We start from the raw sequence: 22620 nt of genomic DNA, 5'->3' as shown, positions 1-22620 counted from the left end.
GATATGATGCAATCACTGTTCTAACACCTCCCAGAATACAGGCTGCATTTTTTGAGTCACAAAACTGACTTCCTGAAAGTTCAATAAGTGATATCTCTTAAACAGTAAGTGCCGGTTCACACTACCGCGACTTGTCAGGCGACTTAGCCGCCTGACAAGTCGCGCTCCGTTCTGTACTACGGAACCGTTCTAATAGGAGCGACACAAGTCGCTCCGACTTAGAAAAAGGTTCCTGTAGTATTTTCGGGGCGACTTCAGGCGACTTGCATTGACTTCTATACAGAAGTCATTTTGCAAGTCGCCGCTGAAATCGTGTGCAGGTCGCGTCTGTGAGACGCGCTGCAAGTCACGTCGCCCCTGTGTGAACGGGCACTTAGAAATTTGACAAATGTGATAACTGTTTAGTTTTTTTGTATGTGGTTTAGTCAGACCACAGGAATTCCTGTGCTCTGTAAAGCCCAGTAAACTGAGCTTTCCATGCTCGGGTGTGGTTAGCGATCACAGTGTTTGTGTAAAGTACCCAAGCCCACCTCCTTAAGAAGGCCAGGGCACAATAAAGAGCGAGGACATTAGTCAACCAAATTAGACTTTGGGTCAAATGTTCTCAGGCACAGTATAGATTGCCTAGTGTGAGTACACTCTGATTTGAGTACTTGGGTGTATTTCCATCATAAAAAAAATGTCAGTTTTCATAATTTGCAACCTCACAGGTCAACTACAAAAGAAATCAGCTATCTAGGTAGTTGCCTTAAAGTAGACACGGCTTATAGGTGCATAAACCTGTGGAAAATTACCCCATCACTGTCAAACAAGAACAGTGAACAAGGACCAATACTGGCAGTATAATTTAAATATGTAAGAGAGATCTTCTAACAAAGCCTGTAAAATGTGCCTTGTTAACATTCCAATAAGCAGGCATTTTAATGCGTTTTCCTACCAATTGTCAGCCCTGAAAAAAAAAAATAAAAAAAAAATTTCCAAGAAAAAAAAAAAAAAAAACAGACTAGGTAAAGTCAAGGCCTCTGGTGCAGCCACACAGAACAAGTAACATTACGTAGACATAGGACACAAAACGGCTGCAGGTACAACAAATAATGACAATATATTTTTATCTATGACTTTAATACGTTGTGTAGTTTACATAGCTGTGGGAGTGGGGACCAAATGTGTATAATAAAGAATTGTTTGCAAAAACTGTTGAATGTTAACAAATAAAAGCTTTTGTCTTTTTTTTTTTAACTTGTTCTGTTCTTTATTAAAAACAGATCACAGAATGTGGTTATTAATGTTACAAAAAGAAATGCCATTTTTTAGTTTAACGATTACTGAAAAGAACAATACTGAAACCCATTCCCACTTACATACATCCTTACCATCTACACTACAGTGATCATATGGACACCTATCTTAAAGTAAACTTTTCATAACAGGGGGGGCTGCCATTGTTATCCTTTTCTGAAAATTTAAGTTTTTATCCTGTAATGCCGACTCCTCTGGCTTCAAAACATTTGGGCTGATTTACTAAAGGAATTGAGGAGCTTCAAAACAATAAATTGTATGATTTTTCACTTCAATTACTCAATCATGTGCAGATGAAAACAAGTAAACACAATTTGCTTTTTGTGCGGCTGCACAACTGAAGTGACTATCCAGACAACATATTATGTGAAGATTCTCAAATCAGCCTCCATGAGTCAGTGCCCCAGAACAAACATGCAGATCAGGGAAGCAAAGAGTCCTTATCTGAATACTTGTCCCAAGTCAACAATGGCAGCCTGCATATTTCTCTCACAATTGGTTTCCTAAATAAGATTCCTGGGGTACAAAAGGGGAGCAGCAGCAGAGACTGAAAATTACTGACTTTTCCAATCAAATCTTATATCAATGCTTAAAAACTGATACAAGATTCCTTAAAAAAAAAAAAAAAAGTAGGTAAAAGGAAACTTGTGAAAAATCTAAATAAGCCAAAATTTGATAGCATAAACCACCCCCACAATGTGCCCCCTAGTGCTGCCATCAGCTACAGATAGGATTCAAAATTTCCCATGGGTTTTCATTAAAATAACTCCCCCTGGCTGCTTGAATGTTACAGTATGGTGGCAGGAGTCTTCAAGTGAGGTTTCACCCAGGCTGCACCATCACAATGCAGCCGCTGTACACAGACACAAAATGAACTGCTGACATCTTCCAAGGATTTGCCCATCATATTGTTATTTCCATAGTTTCTTTATAGACATATTCTTTTCACTGTCTTTCTGCATCACCTGAAAGAGAGAATGAAAGCTTTAGTTATAGTTTTGGGGGGAGGAGGAGGAGGATTAACCCCAACGAGAAAGGGTGTAAAACAGTGTTTACACTATTGCACCAATTTAGTAGGGACGCAGCCCATAACAAAGTAGTAGGGAAAGCAATGACATTAAAACAATTAATGACTGAAGTATAGCACTTTATAGGGGAGTATGGTAAACCCCAAAATGTCCAGCTAGGTTGTGTAGGGAAGGAGAAGGACAACCCTTCACGACAGCTAAACCCACATGAAGTATTTTGCAAGGTAACATATGGGATATATACAACTAAGGGTATTGGGCTTGAAAGTTTGAGGAAACTAGATAGGCTACTATAGGTAGTGTGAGTGGAGTTGGTTTTGCACACAAGCGGATCTGGCCTGTTCAGGGTAGTCTGCGAGTAACAGGAGTCAGGGTGAGAAGAGAGAAGACAGAGGGGGAAGGCAGATGGTGGAGAAGGGAAGGGGGTTGTGAAGAAAAGCAAAAACAGAACTATGAGGGGAGGGAGAGCAGGTAGAAACAGGTCCGGGGGGGTGGAATAGGACAGGAGATTAGGGACCCTCATCCAAGGGTCTCTAATGACCTTTATGAACCGTGTAAAATGTTAAAGCAGAAATAAACTCCCAAAAAAAAAGGGTTAGCTCCACTTTACGATTTCCCTTCCACAGGCAGAATTTTATTTGCCTTTCCTATTCTTTTTAAAAGTACCCATGTCTCTACCTGGCAAGAGATTTACAGTCCAGAACAACTGAAGTCTCTCCCTCCGCTCTTACAGATTGAGGATTGGAGATTAATTCTGTGGAATGGTCATAATTTATGCTGAGGGCACGAGGACGACCTTGCATATTGTTTATACAATGAGGCACATACCACTAATGACAACACTTGGTAGGATTCACATTATTGCTACAGCTTTTTCTAAGCTGCTGAACAAAGCCGTTTACTGCCAATGGAATATTGTCCAGGGATAAGGCACTCATGGACAAAATGGTTTGGTTAGTCGCTGATAAACTTATTTCCAAATATAACAACAGGAGTCTTACCTTTGCTACCGCCATTTCAAAGTCTTCTTGTGTGACGTGTACTCTCCTCTCCCGTAGTGCGTACATCCCAGCCTCCGTACACACACCCTGGAATCACATTAGTATGTTACACAGATCAACCTGAATCATGAGGGCGCACATTTTGTAATACAACCTGAAAGGTGAGCCTAGCACAATTAAGCTACTATCTGGCAGACAAATCATTTTGTTATGCACAATGGCATTTTACTGATGTACTGGAATGAAGAGTTAATCTCCCAATAGCATTTGGAGCTATTTTTTGGGAATAGGCAATGGTCCCTAGAGTGAATATAGCTGCTTTCAGAAACTCGAGAAAAAAAAAAAAAAAAAAAAAAGTAGCTTCCTGCATCCAGGCACTATAGTGACTCAAGGGAGTTCGCATTCTTTATATGCCGAGATTGACTCTAAAGAGAATCTGTTCTAACTGACATCACAAGTTAGCCCTGTTTTCTTTAGCCAACAATGACATCAGAGCAGCCAGGCCTGGGAGTCTGCAATCTTTTCTTTTTTACATAAATTAATATTTTGGGGCACTTAACTAGATAGATAGCCTACTATATAATGACTGTTGATGTAGCAGACACAGTACTGCTCTAATATCTACATATAAGGGTTCTGTCATTCTTGCTGAGGTTCCGTTTAATCACTGAGAATCTGGCCTGTTAATAATTATAAGAGAACACAGTAATTTTTTGTACAACTCCCAGCAATACTTGGACTGGAATAAAAAGCTTTCAATTCCCACTAGCATTTGAGATTAAGGGATTCTCAGAATGTGGTTTTGGGAATGGGTGTTGAACACAGAATGGTGTGGGGGGGAGGGGGGGGGTGTGTGGGGGGGGGGGGGGGCACATGATTGCACAACAACATCTGGTTTCCAGTGCTCAAGCTCCATTCTGGGACTCTAGGCAGCAACTAGTGCTACAAAAATTCATCTGCTCCCTATTAATCTATTGTTTACAAGGACCTGGGTTCCAGCCCAAAGACACGTCACCAAGTTTGTCTTCCACACAGTACATTGCAAGTCCCTCCACTTATTAAGGGCACGCTTACCTTCACCTCAGCCCCGGATGCGCCAGGCATCAATTCGGCAATCTTGCGCAGGTTGATACCGCGAGTCAGATTCATTTTGCGGGAATGGATTTTGAGGATGTCCAAACGTGCCTGCATGAAAGGATAGATCATTGTAGAACAGTCATGGCCAATACACAGAGTGAGATGGTGGCAATTTTAATTAACCAAAGCGTCTCACTTAAAAAAAAATGAAATAAAACCCTTAAAGGGATTGAACACTAGGCAAAATTAATTTGTTTTACAGAAAACCATTCATGTAAATCAGAAATTCTGATGGGTTAGTGTGGTGCCAATACTGCATAAAAGACCCAAGTACATAAATAGGATTATCCTTATTTCAAAAGTAGAGTCTCCCCCTATCTTGTTGATTCCAAAGAGACTGTCTACTGAGACAAACCCGGAAATTACAGCCAGGCATAAGCTTACATAGGAGGGGGTCAGTCTTCTGCAGAGACAAACTCTTTTTCTATAAAGGAATCTTGTGCCTACAACTGGTTCAATCTGTGTGGCTGCTTATAGCCTAGTATAAATAACAGCAACAATGAAGCTCAACTGAATGGAAAGTCGTAAGCATTTCATAAGGAATAAAAGCAAGGAAAGTAACATTCACCATTTTCCTTGGGCACATGAGTAGCACCATTGCTGTACATTACTAGCATACATAACCCTACAAGTTTCCAACAATGTGACTGTAGAGCTGTTGATTAATCAGCTATACCTGAACTTCAGTTCCCAAAGAGCAGAGGCAATATTTTAAATTCTGTTCTGGCAATGGTCATGGGACACTTTGCCAAGTTCCCTTCACCGCTTCCTTAAACATTGTCAATATCATGCAGACCGATTTTTAACAGTCTTTATTAAAAGTGAAGAAGATTGGCATTAGGCAGACATTTACGTATTTTGCCTGTCATAAAGGCAAAGCCTAAACTGGAGTGTGCCAAATCCTAAATCTGAAGGTGGGCTAGGCCTCCTCAATTTGAGGAACTATTATAGAGCAGAAGCATTGACCAGAATTCTTAGCTGCATGCATCGGGTTACTCAAAAAGTCTGGGTGATGCTGGAGAAAATGTTGGAAAGTCTTAAGTTTACTCATGCCCCTCAAGGCCTTTCGGACACCACCTTTATTCTCACTATCCAAACTCTAGGACTCCGTTAATGAGCTGGAAGACTCTTGCCCACCAGTTTCACACCTCCTACTATGTGGCCTCCTTTGGTTCCCTCCAGGTGAATCTGTCTTTTTTCAGGACATAAGCAACTGATGGTGAAACAGTTTGCCTCAAATTCCTGTAGGGTGGTAAATGATGCCCACTGGAGGAAGTCAGAGAGGTGTATAGAAGGTTCCCTATGGATGCCTGGGAGGTACCAGCAATTACAACATTACTTACCTGAGGGGCATTAGAGTGGTGGATTCTCTCACCGCCTTTGAGTCCCTATGCAATCCCCTACTAATAAACTTTTAAACCACCATAGCGCCCTCACGGTCTTAGATTCGCAGGTGTCATTTTACAGACTCTCAGAAGAGCCAAGACTGGTGCATACCTCCTCTATTTGTACACAAATACAAGAGTGACTATAAACTCATGACAAGGTTGTATAGGGTCCCAAAGCTGTTAGCTCTAGTGTGTCCCTCAGTCTCAGATAGATGGCAAGTTTGTGGCCAGCAGGGGTCTAGTGTGCACATATGGTGTGAGTGTTCCAAAATAAGGCCGTACTGGGCTGTAATTAGGAAAATGATTTCAAATATCACTACTGTACAATTTCTCCTTCAAGTCACCACCAGCTTCACTGGGGCATAAAAAAAAAAAAAAATAATAAATGATGATGATTATTCCTCATTTACTAAACTCCCAAGGGGTTAACTTCAAACTTTTGGAAAAAGGACACAGATGCCCTCCATAGAGCATTGGATGAAACAGGTCAATGACATCATGAAGGCAGAGGAATGTGTACATACCTGTCAGGACAGATTTGACAAGTTTTATGAAAAGTGGGCAACCTGAACACACTTTATAACTACCAAAGAGAACCAGCCATAAACAATTTTATGCATCGCTGTAGGTAGGAATCCGTAAGGCTGTCATTATCTATAGTTTTAGTAATATTTAAATCGTAGGCTTCTTGTACCCTTTCTGCTTCCGGATTATCGCATTGCCCCCATTCCCATTCTTGTTCCTTCCATTATTTTTGCCAGTGTTTGGTTTTGTAGGGCAGACAGGAGATAATTACTTATTCACTGCATCACTGGACTGTTTTAATTTTGGCTCTTCAAGATGAATCAAAAGAGTACGTTTTGCGCATACTACAAACGACTACTACTGTATGTCCTGTGCACCTTTAGCTTTTAGGCCTTGTCTTATCATACAATGGACCTGTATACCCTGGACTATAGTCTGTACCCCCTAGGATCTGCTTTTCTTTACATTTGTATATCAGTTCTTTTGTATTACTGAAAGATAAACTATATATAAAATAAATAGTACAGGTCTGATGCGAGAAAAATTATCTTCCAGGAAATGAAGGAAAAAAATAAATAAAAAATCACACGGGAAAGAAAATGCTAAATAAAATGAAACAGAAAATCAAGTAGATGAAAATGAGGGATTAAAAAAACGTTAAAACGAAGACATGAGCAAGTCTTTAACGAATTACCTCCTCATTAGGAGGGGGGAACTCAATTTTTCTATCAATACGACCAGGACGCAGGAGAGCGGAGTCCAAAATGTCAATTCTGTTTGTTGCCATGATGACCTAAGAAACAAATAACAGCGATTAAAATAATGATAGTTAATACATGCATTTGCACCTCATTTAAGCTTCTGTTACATACTCGCAGCTGACTACCTTACAAATCTAACATTTTCCCACCAAGTTTAACTGGGATCTTCTATATATTAACACAGGTGACCCCAATTTCCAATGCCTCTACCTAAAGCAGGCACCCAAATCTGTTTTTGTTGACAGACTGAAGCCTGCCCACAAGGTGTGACTTCTGACACAAATAACAACTGTACTTTCAGATTGTTTCACAATACCAGATTTCACCTGTAGGTAGCGCTCCAAGAAAACCAAAAATAGAACGCAGTACAAAATAAAAATAAAAAAAATAAACAAAAACAAGTAACTGCGTATACTTAGACCCCCTTAAGAAAGGAAAGTATGTGGGGCCAAGAAGGAGTGTATTGATTTGAACCAGTAGGCAAAGCACCTATTCACTTTAAGGACAATTGTTCGGGATCGTTGTTATCTCTGTGCATTATGTGATCTACCTTAATGTTCTTGGTTGCCTCAAAGCCATCCAACTGATTCAGCAGCTCAAGCATTGTACGCTGGACCTCACTATCACCACCAGACCCTCCTTCTAACCGCGAAGATCCAATAGAATCAATCTCATCCATGAAGATAATTGAGGGAGCATGTTCACGAGCCATTACGAAGAGTTCACGCACCATGCGGGCTCCTGCAGATGTACAATTATTATTGGTTAGTATACAGGCCCACACACTAGCCTGATAGTCAATAGAAACATAGTAGAGTGACAGCAGAAAAAGGTCCAAGTGATTCATCAAACATGGCCCCCTTTTTATTATAATATATTTTTTTTTTCCCCCCCATCTTCTCTTCATTCAAGCCATGTCACGTCAGGAGCTTAATTATACTTTTTATTTTATTATGCTATCGCTGCATATTATGACACATTGAGAATGTATTCATGCAGTTTGGTAAAAGCGCTGACAGGTTCCCTTTAAAAATATGACACAGTGGTTGGATTTGTTCTTTTACCTTCTCCAATGAACTTCTGTACAAGTTCAGATCCTGACACACGAATAAATGTGCAGTCTGTATGATGAGCAACTGCACGGGCCAGCAGAGTCTTCCCTGTACCAGGTGGCCCATAAAGCAGCACTCCCTGCAAGGACAAAGTGTTAAGATTTAAAAAGCGACAACAAAAAGGAAATGTTATAATTTTAGGACAAAGAACAAACCTTAGGCTGGGCAATCCCCAGGGCCTCAAATAGCTCTGGATGTTTAACAGGCAGCTCAATAACTTCCTTGATTTCTTTGATTTGCTTATCTAAGCCACCAATCATTTCATAGGTGGAGTCTGGAACTTTCTCAACCATCATCAGTGACACCAATGGGTCCACCTTGTTGGGCAAAATCTTATGAAGGGTGTAACTGTCATTCCGCAGAGCTACTCTGCAATTTGGTGTTACCTATGGAGAGAGGCTGAGGTCAATAATATAGTAAATATGATGTTACCAAACCATCATTTTGATCCATCTAAAATACTCACATCATTGATGTCAATATTCTTATCAATATCCACCACAAACTTCCCTTCTGGGTGGACCTAGAGGAAGATTATACAGACAGATTTATGGATAGTTCACATAACAAAAAAAGGACCAAAATTAGGCTGGTAAGATTGAACTGCTTACCTTGACCAGAACCTTCTTTTTATCCATTGCCCTGACCACCTCGCCCACATAGGAGCCCTGTTCCTGAAGCAACTGCAGTTCTTCACGCAGAAGACGTACTAAAAAAAAAAAAAAAAAATGCATACAAGTAGTTTAAAACATGGGTCTTCTCGATATTAGAAAGTATAACATGTTTTTGAGATAGCCCCTTATACATAAAAACAGGAGAGTGCAAATATCTGTGGAATTTTAGACCAGCCAGACACTTTAAGGCCGCGTACACACGGGCGGATTGTCTGCCCAACTAAGTTCGTCAGACAATCCGACAGACAGTCCGTTCAAAATTTGCATGAACGGACTTGACCACATACGATGAGCAGACAGTACGCTGAAAGCGTGCGTGATGACGTGTACAGCACGTACGACGGGACTAGAAAAACGACGTCCTATACACTGCAATGCAACCTTCGGCCGTGTAAATCCTTTCTGAGCATGCGCCATACTTAGTCCGTCCAACTTGCCTACACACGAGCGGACTGTCCGCTGAAACCAAGTTTGGACGGACAAAACCAAGTTTGAACGGACTGTCTTACGGAAATTCCGTAAGACTTTGTTCCTCAGATTGTCCGCTGAAAAAGTCCACTGAAGCCCACACACGAGCGGATTGTCCGCTGAAACACTGTTCAGCGGACTAAGTTGGACAGACAATCCGCCCGTGTGTACGCGGCCTAAGGGAGAAAAATCTTCCACTAAGACAAAATCTTTAAATGAAACTGCTGTAGTTTGGTTCTGAAGACCAATAGCTAATGGCTCCTAACATCCATCAGCTTTGTCTCAGTCACGTCAAAGTGGTCCTAAAGCTAAAAGGATTTTTTTACCTTAAAGTGGAGTTCTACCCAAAAAGGTAACTTCCGCTTTTTGGAATCCTGCACCCCTCCGGTGTCACATTTGGTACCTTTCAGGGGGAGCAGATACCCGTCTAATCCAGGTATTTGCTCCCACTTCCAGGGATAGATAGCCACAGTACCTGCGGATATCTACACCATGTCCGGCGCCTCCTCCGCTGTCTTCTGGAGACTGTGCAGTAGGGAACCAGGCTGTGAAGCCACAAGGCTTCCCTTACTGAAGATGGTGACGCCTCCACCAGAGAGCCAGATCGGCTTTGGGTGCTGACACTGCAGGCGCTGTGGACAGGCAAGTGTCCATATTTTAAAAAGTTAGCAGCTGCAGTATTTGTAGCTGCGGACTTAAAATAAAAATTGGCGGCACTCCGCTTTAATGCATGGTATGCAGTAGGGTGAATAAAAAAAAACCTTCACTGTCTGTGCAGCTAGATGGTGAACCTCCGCTCCAGTCTCAAGTCTTTTGCAGACTCTAACAGGTTTTCTTCTAGGATTGCCCTGTATTTGGCTCCATCCATCAACTCTGACCAGCTTCCCTGTCCCTGGTGAAAAAAAAGCATCCCCACAACACGATGCTGTCATCACCATATTTCATGATGACTTTCTTCTTGTCACTCTTCCACAAAAGCCAGATTTGTGGAGTGCACGACTAATAGTTGTCCTGTGGACAGATTCTCCCACCTGAGCTGTGGATCTCTGCAGCTCATCCAGAGTTACCATGAGCCTCTTGGCTGCTTCTCTGATTAATGTTCTCCTTGCCCGGCCTGTCAGGTTAGGTGGACGGCCATGTAGTGGTAGATTTGCATTTGTGCCATACTCTTTCCATTTCCAGATAATGGATTGAACAGTGCTACGTGCGATGTTCAAAGCTTTGGATATATAAGCTAACCCTGCTTTAAACGTCTTCTTGGCTTTCATGATGCTGTTTGTTCACAAAGGTTTTCTAACAAACCTCAGAGGGCTTCACAGAAAAGCTGTAATTATACAGAGATTAAATTACACACAGGTGGACTCTGTTTACCAATTAGGTGACTTCTGAAAGCCATTTTAGTTAGGCCCCTTTCACACATGCGGATGGTATGTCCGTATTCCATCCGTTTGCGGATGAAATACGGGCCATACATTCATCCCTATGGGATAGCAGGTGTCTGCAGATGAGCATCCGCAGACACCCGCTATTGTCCGCCTCCGCAACTGTCCGATTCTGCAGACGGAGGAAAATCCTATTTTTCTGTCCGTCTGCAGAGCGGATCGGATGAACACGGACACACGATCCGTGCTCATCCGATCCCCATAGAGGAGAGCGGAGAGCTGACAGGGCGGTCCCCGCACAGTGTGCGGAGAACGCCCTGTCCGCAGCCGGCTCAGCGGGGACAACTGAGCGATCCCCACTGAGCGAGCGGATCTTCACGGGGCGGATCATTACTGATCCGCCCCGTGTGAAAGAGGCCTTAGGGGTATCAGAGTAAAAAGGTGGATGAATACAAATGTACGCCACACTTCAGATATTTATTTGTAAATAAATAAATAATATTTTGAAAACCATTTATCTTCCACTTCACAATTCTGTGCCACTTTGTCTTGGTCTATCACATGAAATATGTTTTTGATTGTAACATGACCAAAATGTGGAAAATTTCAAGGGATAGGAATGCTTTAAAGGCACTGTAGAAGCAGATTTTATATTGTTGCAATTTTACTTTAGAGCAGCAGGAGGAGGATTTTATGAATAAAAATTAAGTGTTATATTATTGTAAGTGTTGTGTCATTTTTTTTCTGCTGAGCGTCTGATAGGTCCCCCTTCAAGGTACGACAATTTTACCTCATCTTTTCTAGGTCACAAGGGACTGTCACTAACAGCGTTCTCTCCGCCACAAAATACCAATATTTTTTTTTACAAACAGATGTCGTGTTCTTAGAGGACAATCCTGGGTGAGAGCAAGGTCACATTACTGGGTGACCTGACAGAACACAACTGATTACTGAGCAAAAAAGATGACATTTCCTAGCCTGCCTGCAGCAAATGAAATTCTCGCTCCCAGGCAGACTGAGAAACCATCCCAGGGTATAATCACTTGACTGGAGTTAAAACACTGCATTTCATCAATAAAAGGTTTATTTTTGAATGTCATTTTTTAGACTTGTTAGGAATTTATACATTTATTAAAAAGGCCCCCAATCAGAGTCATATCTGGTAAATGTGGAATAAATATTGTGTTTACCTTTAGCATTCAACTCATTTCTTTGAGCTTGAAGACGTCTTAAATTTTGACTTTTTTCATTGACAACCAACTAGAGAATAAAAAAAACATGGTTATACAAAGGCGGCTTAAAAAAAAAACGCCTAAGCAGTCAAAAGCTTACCATCCAAAAAAAAAAAAAAAAACAGAAGTTCAATAACATGGTGGCTGCATTAGTTTTCCTTTTGAAGACTTTTTTTCCCTCTGTGGTTCTGCACCTTAAAAAAAAATATTAAAAGCCAGCAGCTACAAATATTGCAGCTGCTGACTTTTAATAAATTGACACTTACCTGCCCCAGGGTCCAGCGATGTCGGCGGCAGATGACTAGCGATCGCTCGTCTCTCTGCTGCCCCCGCCGCCATCCTCTGTCAGGGAATCGCGAAGTGAAGCGCTGCAGCTTCACTGCCCGGTTCTCTACTGTGCATGCGCGAGTCGCTGGTCCCCGCTGTGTCCTGGGAACTGTGTGTTTCCCAGAACACAACTGGGGGGGGGGGGGGGGGGGGGGGGCATCTGCGGCGGTCTGTCCCGGAAGTGTGTGCAGATAACTGGATTATCCAGGTAACTGCACCCCCCTCCCCCCTGAAAGGTGCCGATTGTGGCACCGGAGGGGGGGAGGGATTAGATGAGCGGAACTTCCACTTTAGGGTCGAGAACCGCTTTAAGGTGAAAAAACATGAATGCTTATAACCCCTTTAAAAAAAAAAAAAAAAAAACGTGTAACTTATACACACCGACAATGACAGGTGACATTAAAATACAAACTGTGGTCAAAAGAAGGGATTTAGAATTCTTCTATATTCTCCTTGAGAATTTTGCTTACTATCTAGGATGATGATATGAAATTGAAGAACCTTACCTGGAGATCCTCAATTTTAGACAAATAATACTGGCGTAAGCCAGTGCCGCCACGTGACTCGTCCATATCCATCTGTTACAGACAGAAAAAAATAAAAATGTAGGTCAGTATAACATTTGTGTATAAATAAACTGTGCACAATTATTGCTGGCATATAAAACACAAGGAAAGCCCTTCTGTCCTATTTTGGCAGATCACATTGATAATAAACCTCACATGGGCAATAAAAAGACAACGGGATATCTGCTGTAAATAACTGTGGGATATAAGATTGAAGTGGCAGTAAAAGCTGAAGGTTATTTTTTTACCTTCATGCATTCTATACCACGATTCATCAGTTTTTTTATTGGACTTAAAGTATAACCAAAGGCAAAACTCTTTTTTTTCCCCCCCATTGTGGATGAAGTGGAAAGGGATTAGAACACCTGTCAGTTTTTATCATTTTCTGTGCCCCGTTAGGGAGCTTCACCCTATTTGTCTGGTTTACCATTATCTTTAAAAGTGAAAGAAAGTCACAAATTTTGGGGTTGTCCACAGAACAGGAATAGAGCGGGAATCTTCTGATGGGGACACTAGTTCTGGTGACAACCAGGGATTCTCTTCCCTTTGGATGGATTTCCTCTCACTTCCTGTTTTCACTATGGGAGAGGAAGTGAAGGGAAAGCTCCCCATGGGACACAGATGGCAAAAAAAAAATTAACTGAGATGGGTTATGTCTCTCTTACGCTATCGAAAATGAAGAGTTGGCTTTAGTTACTCTTTAATATTTCAAAAAGTAATGCTCAATGTTTTTAAATCTGCAAAATTCATTAACCACTTGCTGACCGCATTATAGCCAAACAACCTTCAATTGACGTCCTTTGGACACAGCTGATCACAGATTGGGGTAAAGGGCCAATCACTGCAGCCCTTTACCACGTGATCACACTTACTGGTTATCGGCAGTACTTTTCTCATGCTGTAAGCGGCAAGTGTGAAAGGAGACATCTACACCGATAATTAGGGCACTGATCATCAGCGTCCCGATGATCAGAGAAGGTGATCGGTGCAGCCCCCAATCAGCGTCCCGGTGATCGGTGCAGCCCCCAATCAGCGCCCCGGTGATCGGTGCAGCCCCCAATCAGCGCCCCGGTGATCGGTGCAGCCCCCAATCAGCGCCCCGGTGATCGGTGCAGCCCCCCCCCCCCCCCCAGTGATCGATGCAGCCCCCAATCAGCACCCTGGTGATCAGAGAAGCCTCCAATCAGCACACATCAGTGAAAGAGAAAAATGACCCGTTAGTAAAATTTTATAACGGAATCTATTTTTGCTCTTTTTTCGTTTGTTTAGCAAAAGTAAAAAAGCCAGGGGTGATTAAATATTGCCAAAAGAAAGCTCTATTTGTGTGGGAAAAAAAACAACGGAAGATAAAATGTGATGTGCGAGTAGGGTGTTGTATGACCGCGCAATTGTCTAAGTGCGACAGCGCTGAATATATCGGCCTGGGCAGGAAGGGGGATAAAAGTGCCCAGTCATCAGGTGGTAAAATAACTGATGATCCTGCCATGAAGGCTCCTCTTGCTCAGGCACTTCCTGTTACGGGGTGACACCGCTCCGTCCCCTTCCCCTGTGTTGCCACCCGGTCTTCAGAAGAAGCCTCCCAGTGCCCATCTCATACATGCATGGTTCAGAGTTGTCACCATCAGGAGCCCGGAGGGTATGCAGACAGGAAGTGGCTGTAAAGAGGCTGCAGGAGATCGGCAGCACAGAGATGTAACAAAACATTAAAAACAAAAACGTGTGTAGCCCGTATTTCAGGACTATAAATGGGAATGATTTCTGATGCACACTGAATGTGGGTGAGCCGGGGTCGTCTACATGAACTGCACAGGTCTCGGTGTGCTGTGAGGACCGGCACGACTGCTGGGATCTGTAGTCCCCACAGCGACCAACCGGCCCCGGGAAGTGTGAGCCGGGAGTACACGGGCACAGGTACACGACATGCCCGCTACGGACAGGGAGGAGGATACACAACAACACATGACCGCTCTAAGCAACAAAACAGCCGCATATTACCCGCACCTGCTCCACCGCTTCCCCCACCATCTTGTAATCGCCCGGCGGAGCCATTCTCTGCTTCACCGTGACTCAGGACCGGAAGCGGGAAATCGACGAGTCCCCTTCCTGACGTACTTCCGGCCTCCCGGCATGAGCCATAGACATGTCACTACAGCACACCGGAGCGCTAAGCTGACACAGCGCCCCCTTATGGACGGAGGCGGAACTAGCGAGAGCGCCCTCTGCTCTCTGCAGATAGAAGAGGAGGTGCAGTGGCGCCCCTAGAGGGGTTCTCTTCACTGTATACAGATGTTTAGTATGACATGTCAGCCTCCAACCCCTCTGTCCTCCTTCCATTTATATATATCTATAAAAATTCAAGCATTTCATGTAGAACTATAGGGAAACCTTGTTTTTCTATTTTGGATAGTGTCAGAGATTGTTATATCCCCGTCAGTTTCTTTGTTGACATTTATGTCTCAACACAGGTTTTTTTTTTTACCTTCATCTCCTGTCCCACAGCCAAAACAGGAAGTGAGAGGAAATCCCCCCCACGTTAAGGAAATTCCTGGGTGTCATCAGAACCAGTATTCTCCCACCTTTTTAGGATGGGAATGAGGGACACCTATCAGAAAAAGTATTCAGGTATAGGACACACCCCTTGCCACACCCCCTTTAAAGGGGAATTGTACAAAAAACAAGATTGGTTAAACACACAAGTGCTTTTTTTACCACTAATATTCCTTTATATCGGCTTTTTGGATTTACAAATGCAGCAATTTAGAAATCAGATGAAAGGTTTAGCACCGGAAAACACTTTGTGATAGATAAAATGTGCAACTATACAGATCAGACCAAAATGAAGGACAAATCAGGAGGAATGAGGGACAGAGGGACATTGCAACAAATCAGGGACAGTCCCTCTAAATCAGGGACAGTTGTTAGCTATGAGTATCCTCATTGGAAGATTTACTGTCACTTATAGTGATATGACAGATAGAAAGGGTGAATCTCCCTAACGGGGACACAGACAGCAATAAAAAACTGGACAGATGTTGTAATCCCTCTTTACTCTATCCCAAAAATCCCTCCAAAAAAAGTCTGGGCTTTGGTTATACCTTAACCACCTGCCTACCGGGCACCTTCACCCCCCTCATGCCCAGTCCAATTTTCGGGTTTCAGCGCTGTCACACTTTGAATGACAATTGCGCGGTCATGCTACACTATGCCCAAACTAAATATTTATCATTCTGTGCGACAGATAAAGCTTTCTTTTGGTGGTATTTAATCACCACTGATTTTTTCCCTAAATAAACAAAAAAAGACAGAACCTTAAAAAAAAAAAAAGGTTTTCTTAGTTTTGGTTATAACATTTTGTAAATAAGTAATTTTTCTCCTTCACTGATGTGCATGGATGAGGCTACACAGAGGGGCACTGATAAGGCGGCTGAGGTGGCACTGATGGACACTGATGAGGTGACACCGATGGCCAGCACTGATGGATGGCACTGAGAGGCGACAATGATAGGCGGCAATGATGGCCACTCATAAGGCGCCACTGATGGAGACACTGATAAGGTGGCACTGATGGAGACACTGATGAGAAGGCACTGATGGAGACACTAATGAGGAGGCACTGATGGAGACACTGATAAGGCATCACTGATGGAGACACTGATAAGGTGGCACTGATGGAGACACTGATAAGGCATCACTGATGGAGACACTGATAAGGTGGCACTGATGGAGACACTGATAAGGCATCACTGATGGAGACACTGATAAGGTGGCACTGATGGAGACACTGATGAGAAGGCACTGATGGCCAGCACTGATAGGCGACAATGATAGACGGCAATTATAGGCACTGGTGGAGACATTGATAAGGCGGCACTGATGGGGACACTGATAAGGCAGCACTGATGGAGACACTGATAAGGCAGCACTGATGGAGACACTGATAAAGTGACACTGATGAGAAGGCACTGATGGCCAGCACTGATGGAGACACTAATGAGGCACTGATGGAGACACTGATAAGACGGCACTGTTGGAGACACTGATGAGGAGGCACGGATGGCCAGCACTGATAGGCGACAATGATAGGCGGCAATGATGGCCACTGATAAGGCGGCACTAATGGAGACACTGATGAGAAAGCACTGATGGTAAAGAGCCACCATGATTGGCTCTCTACCACGATCTGTAATAAGCCACGTCCAAAGGATGCAGCGACCACCGATCGCAGCGTGTGCGCAGGGAGCACAAGCACAGGAGGACATCCTATGATGGACTCCCAGCAAAGTGCGGCCATGCGGTAGCCATCATTCGGCTAATGCGCGGTTGCGAAGGGGTTAAAGTATATGGCAAGGCTTTGTAAATCTGTAGTCCATCCCTGTAATTAATGCAGATAAAAAATAATAATAATAAAAAAACAACTTTCTAGCAATACAGACCAAATTGAGCAAGAAGACTCTGTTCTATCAGGAGATGATTTGGGGACTGTGGAAAAAAGAGAGGATCAGAGAAGACAGTGTCAAACAGCTTTTTTACACAATACACAGGATTAACCCCCTTTAGTTCCACAGTGAGTATAACAAGCATGCTTTACTGCATATACAGGCTGATTGTGGGTTTAGTAACACTTTAAGGCTTCTGTCGTCCAAGATAAGAACTGAGGACTCCTTGAAATAACGCAGGATGTGTGCACAGGACAAAGCTGAAATTCTGACAGGACCAACAGGGTTTTTTTACTTATCGAAAAAATATAACATGCTTTCAATGGTATACTTATTAGACCCAAATGAGAACAAATAAGAGAAGTTAAAGTGATTGTAGGGGGCTCCCGGTTTCCGATAAGCTCCCCGCCCGCAGACCCTGACAACCAACGGCCAGGGTTGTCGGGAAGAGGCCCTTGTCCTCATCAACATGGGGACAAGGTGCTTTGGGGTGGGGGGGCTGCGCGACCCCCCCTTCCCCAAGGCACCCCCCATGTTGAGGGAACGCGGCCTGGTACGGCTCAGGAGGGGGGGGGGCGCTCGCTCGTCCCCACCCCCTTTCCTGGCCGGCCGGGTTGCGTGCTCGGATAAGGGTCTGATATGGACTGGGGGGGGCCCACGCCGATTTTTTGGCGTAGGGGTTCCCCTTTAATTCCATACCAGGTGACGAGGCCAGTGACGCCTCCTTCGCTGGCCCCGGCTACCTGGAGACGCAGACTTTCCTCCGCGTGTGTGGGCGAGTCCGTTCATTTCAAAAGTACGGCGGATAGTCCGGCGGACTTAGTACGCTGAAAAAGTGCCGTGTGTGGGCAAGTAGCTCGTTCGAAAAGTCCGGCGGACAGTCCGGCGGGAAGTCCGCCAGACTAAGTCCGCCGGATAGTCTGCTACGTGTGTACGAGGCATTAGTTTAGCTACACTGCAGCTTTAAAGCAAAACTGTTGCTGAATGGGCAAAGTGAAAATTTACTTAACCACTTGAGACCCGCGCTATAGCCGAATGACGGCTACAGCGCGGATCTCCTTTTCCGGGACAACGTCTATTGACGTAGTCCCGTGCACGAGCGGCCTGCGCGCCCCCTGAGGGGCGCGCGCGGCGTGCTCTATGATCGGCGAGTCTACGAGACTCGCCTGATCACCGATCCGTGCAAGGGGTCGATCCCGACCCCTTATCACGTGATCAGCTGTCATCCAATGACAGCTGATCATGTGATATAACGGAGCCAGTAATCAGCTATTATTCCTCCTCGCGCTGACAGCGCGAGGAGAAAAAAAAAGCCGATCACCGGCGGCCGTGATCGAGACATCAGTCCCGATCACGGCCAGCCCTGCCAGTGCCCACCTGCCCCCTGCCAGTGCCCACCTGCCCCCTGCTTTGCCTGCCTGAATAAAAAATGTGTCCCCCCTGTCAGTGCCACCCAGCAGTGCCCATAGTGCCACCCAGAAGTGCCCACAGTGCCACCCAGCAGTGCCCACAGTCTGCCTCAACAAAGGTGCTGCACCCCAGTGCCACATATCCATGCCCAGCAGTGCCGCCCATCAGTGCCACCTATCAGAGCCACCTATCAGTGCCACCTATCAGTGCCCATCAGTCCCATCTATCAGTGGTACCTATCAGTGCCCCTTAGTGCCACCCATCCGTGCCACCCATCTGTGCCACCCATCCGTGCCATCTTATCTGTGCCCGTCTTTGCCCATCAGTGCCGCCTTATCTGTGACCATCGGTGCCGCCTTATCTGTGCCTATTAGGGAACCTTGCCTCTCCAGCTGTTTTGAAACTACAAATCCCATCATGCCTCTGTATCTAGGAGTCATGCCTGTGATTGTTAGGGTCTTGCAATGTCTATGGGACTTGTAGTTTCAAAACAACTGGAGAGCCGAGGTTCCCTAACCCTGCTCTAGTTAGACAGCATCCCCTGAAGAAGCCTGATATATGGGTGAAACATGTTGGGAACTCCATCTTATTATGCTGTATCCATAAAATCTTGTTGATCTGTACTTGCCTATTGTTATGGTTTAACAATTTTTTTTTTTCTAAAATAAAATATTTTCTTATATATCATAGTTGTTACTATTCTTCTAATTAATTTGCACCTTAAAAATCCCAATTCCTCCTTCTATAATTATATTGTGAAATGCTGTTTTGAAGATCAGGAAGGAAAAAGAATCGCAATTTTGATTCTTAACAATTAATTGTGCAGCTCTACTTAAAGACAGTTATTATGCAGGTGCTTTGACTTACACTGTATGCAGTAAAAAATTCTGGGGGTACCTACAGGCAGGGGCGGACTGACAACTCATGGGGCCCCTGGGCAATAGGAGATTATGGGGCCCCCAGGCAATCAGACATTATGGGCCCATACAGTATACACAAACACCCACACACAGTATACAATCACACAGTATACACAGATATGTTTTTTTATTGGCTGGGAAGGTAGTGGAGAGGTGGGGTAGCTATAATCTGAAGGATTTTTAGACCAAAAGGATGTTGGTAAGGGACATTTCAGAGACAGATGTAAAAAAAATGCATATTTTTACATACTTTCCCTAGTTTTTTTTACTGAGGCTGGCAACCCTGATGGGGCCCCCTAGTGGCACGGGGCCCTCGGGCAGTGCCAAGTGGCCCAATGGTCAGTCCGCCCCTGCCTACAGGGGTAGCAATTGTGACCCAGCCCCATGCTTCAGGGAGCCCGTGCACCCCCCTGTACACCTAGGAAGGGCAGCAGGGGTGGCGGCATATAGATGAACCGATTCCCTCCATGTTTCTTCTGCAGCCACTGAAAGCCTGCTTCTCCTCTCCTTCCAGCAGGCATTCAGATGCAGCAAAAGGAACATGGAGGGGATTGGTTCACCTTTATGCCGACCTGCTGCCTCTCCTATCCCGGCCCTGCTGTCCCCAGGCCCCTGTGTTCTCTCCTCCCTCCCTGTGTGCTCTCCCAAATTGCACTTCATTGAAAAAAGTTTATGTTTCGTTATTCATAAAGTAACAAGTAAAGGCAAAACTAAAATAGATGCTGGTGGTGGAACCACAATATAAGTTCTCACAAACTGAAATAGAAATGATAATTACAGATGAAGACTGGATTGAGAACATAGCAGAAGCTGTTGTGATTTTACAGTGGAGTTGATATAAGGATCTGCCTGTCTATGAGATGACAGCAGAGTGACAGAGAGAAGCCCAAGGTGGGTCAGGGTGACATGCTGAGGACAGCATCGGGCGGGATGTACCTGTGTAGATTTGTGCTCTGCTGTCTGGGGAGTTATGTCTTTGGAGCTGGAGCAGGTAAGTCTAGATCAGACTTTCTCAACCTTTTCAACATGAAGGAACCCTTGAAATAACCTTTCGGTCTCAGGGAATCCCTGTTAAAAATTGCTATATCTACAACTCATGATACATCAGTGGGATGGTCAATGGAAGAGTGCCCCTTACATCTGTGGTCTTGGGGAAGAATTTCCCCTTACAGGCTAGCTAAAAAAGATCATTGGTGTCACTGGGAACTTATCTGAGAGGCAAGCATTGGTCATTGTTTAAACCACTTCAGCCCCGGACCGTTTTGCTGGCCAAAGACCAGACCACTTTTTGCGATTCGGCACAGCATCGCTTTAACTGACAATTACGCGGTCGTGCGACATGGCTCCCAAACAAAATTGACATCCTTTTTTTTCCACAAATAGAGCTTTCTTTTGGTGGTATTTGATCACCCCTGTGGTTTTTATTTTTTGCACTATAAACAAAAATAGAGCGACAATTTTGAAAAAAACACATTATTTTTTTACTTTTTGTTATAATAAATATCCCCCAAAAATATATAAAAAAACATTTTTTTCCCTCAGTTTAGGCCGATACGGATTCTTCTACATATTTTTGGTGAAAAAAATCACAATAAGCGTTTATTGATTGATTTGCGCAAAAGTTATAGCGTTTACAAAATAGGGGATAGTTTTATGACATTTCTATTCATCTTTTTTTTTTACTAGTAATGGCGGCGATCAGCGATTTTTATTGTGACTGCGACATTATGGCGGACACCTCGGACATTTTTGACACATTGTTGAGACCATTGTCATTTATACAGCAATCAGTGCTATACAAATGCAGTGATTCCTGTGTAAATGGCACTGGCAGTGAAGCGGTTAATCAGTGGGTGGCAGTGTAGGGGTTAAGTGTTCCTAGGGGTGTGTTACTAACTGTGGGGGGCTGGACTTTCTTTTAGTGAACACTGATCTCTGCTTCAATCACATGGAGCAGAGATCAGCGTCACTTGTTGCTAGGCAGAACGGGGAGATGCTGTTTACATCAGCATCTCCCAGTTCAGCCGCCCCATGAGACGATCGCGGGTATGCCCATGGCAATCGAGTCCGCGGGACCAGCGACCGGACTCACCTGTACGCCAATATGCCTGCCCGCGCCATTCTGCCGACGTACATCGGCGTGTGTCTGTCGGGAAGTGGTTAAGGAACACCTAGCAACCATTGGAGGAACCCTTGTTGAGAAACCCTGGTCTAAATGATCTAATCCAAGTTATCCAAGTTCATATTGAGCAAAATGCCATTGTGGGCCTATACCCTGGGCAGAAAAATAGGAGGTGGCAGCACTATACCTACGATCTTTAGAATAAGCATTTCCTTTGTCTTTTAATTTTGTCATGTCTGATCAAATTTTGTAGAAAAATCATGGTTCTTCCTGGCACGAGGCTATGTAAAAATGATATTAGTTAGTACCCTTTAGGTCTCATGTACACGGCTGCTGGTAAACAGACGTTCAGAGGCAGTTGGACACTTTCTCCAGCTACCCCTGAACTCATCCAATGTTAGCTTATGTGTACACAGGATCGTTTACTGACTTTTTTTAGGCAGTTGCATTTAAAGGCTTTACTTTGAAGGCAAAAAAATTAGTTCAGACGGCGATTTTTCTGACGTTTCAGACGTCATACGAGCCTAAACGTTTTTCGTTTAGAAGCGTTTTTAAAGGTGCCCTATTTGTTTTACATTACAAAACTTAAAAATGATAAAAAATTATGAAAAAACATTAAAAAGGTATTTTATCCACTTAAATACAGGGCACTTATACACCTTCCTGCCCAGACCAATTTTCAGCTTTCAGCGCTGTCGCACTTTGAATGACAATTGCGCGGTCATGCTACAATGTACCCAAACTAAATTTTTATCATTTTGTTCCCACAAATAGAGCTTTCTTTTGGTGGTATTTGATCAGCTCTGGGATTTTTACTTTCTGCTAAACAAAT

General features: G+C 43.9%; 1 protein-coding gene across 2 annotated transcripts; it reads right to left on the bottom strand.

Annotated features, from left to right (window-relative positions):
* Positions 1-1105: 1105 nt before the first annotated feature.
* PSMC5 (proteasome 26S subunit, ATPase 5) lies at positions 1106-15058 on the bottom strand. Of its 2 annotated transcripts, none has more exons than XM_077460166.1 (12): positions 14902-15058; positions 12841-12912; positions 11966-12035; positions 8863-8960; positions 8718-8774; positions 8407-8637; positions 8204-8330; positions 7690-7880; positions 7073-7171; positions 4403-4513; positions 3329-3415; positions 1106-2264 (listed from the first exon to the last, which is right to left on the bottom strand). In XM_077460166.1, the coding sequence occupies exons 1-12, from the start codon at positions 14947-14949 to the stop codon at positions 2211-2213; spliced, it is 1245 nt and encodes a 414-aa protein (XP_077316292.1). In that variant the 5' UTR covers positions 14950-15058; the 3' UTR covers positions 1106-2210. The 2 variants fall into 2 exon arrangements, with proteins under 2 accessions (XP_077316292.1, XP_077316291.1); XM_077460165.1 differs by having other exon boundaries at positions 14896-15028.
* Between the last annotated feature and the right edge of the window lie 7562 nt (positions 15059-22620).

This window comes from Lithobates pipiens, unplaced genomic scaffold (genome assembly GCF_037356315.1).
Source record: "Lithobates pipiens isolate NorthernLeopardFrog02 unplaced genomic scaffold, aLitPip1_a1.2 Scaffold_28, whole genome shotgun sequence".
NCBI classification, from domain to species: Eukaryota; Metazoa; Chordata; class Amphibia; order Anura; family Ranidae; genus Lithobates; species Lithobates pipiens.
This window is presented reverse-complemented; position numbering and strand designations above follow the sequence as displayed.

Coding starts and splice junctions, on each gene's coding strand:
- PSMC5 (XM_077460165.1), bottom strand. CDS start 14,949: ATGGCTCCGCCGGGCGATTACAAGATGGTGGGGGAAGCGGTGGAGCAG. Junction 8,961..11,965: donor AAATGAGTTGAATGCTAAAG/GTAAACACAATA, acceptor TTTTTTTTTTAG/TACGTCTTCTGCGTGAAGAA. Junction 2,265..3,328: donor TTGAAATGGCGGTAGCAAAG/GTAAGACTCCTG, acceptor TCTCTCTTTCAG/GTGATGCAGAAAGACAGTGA.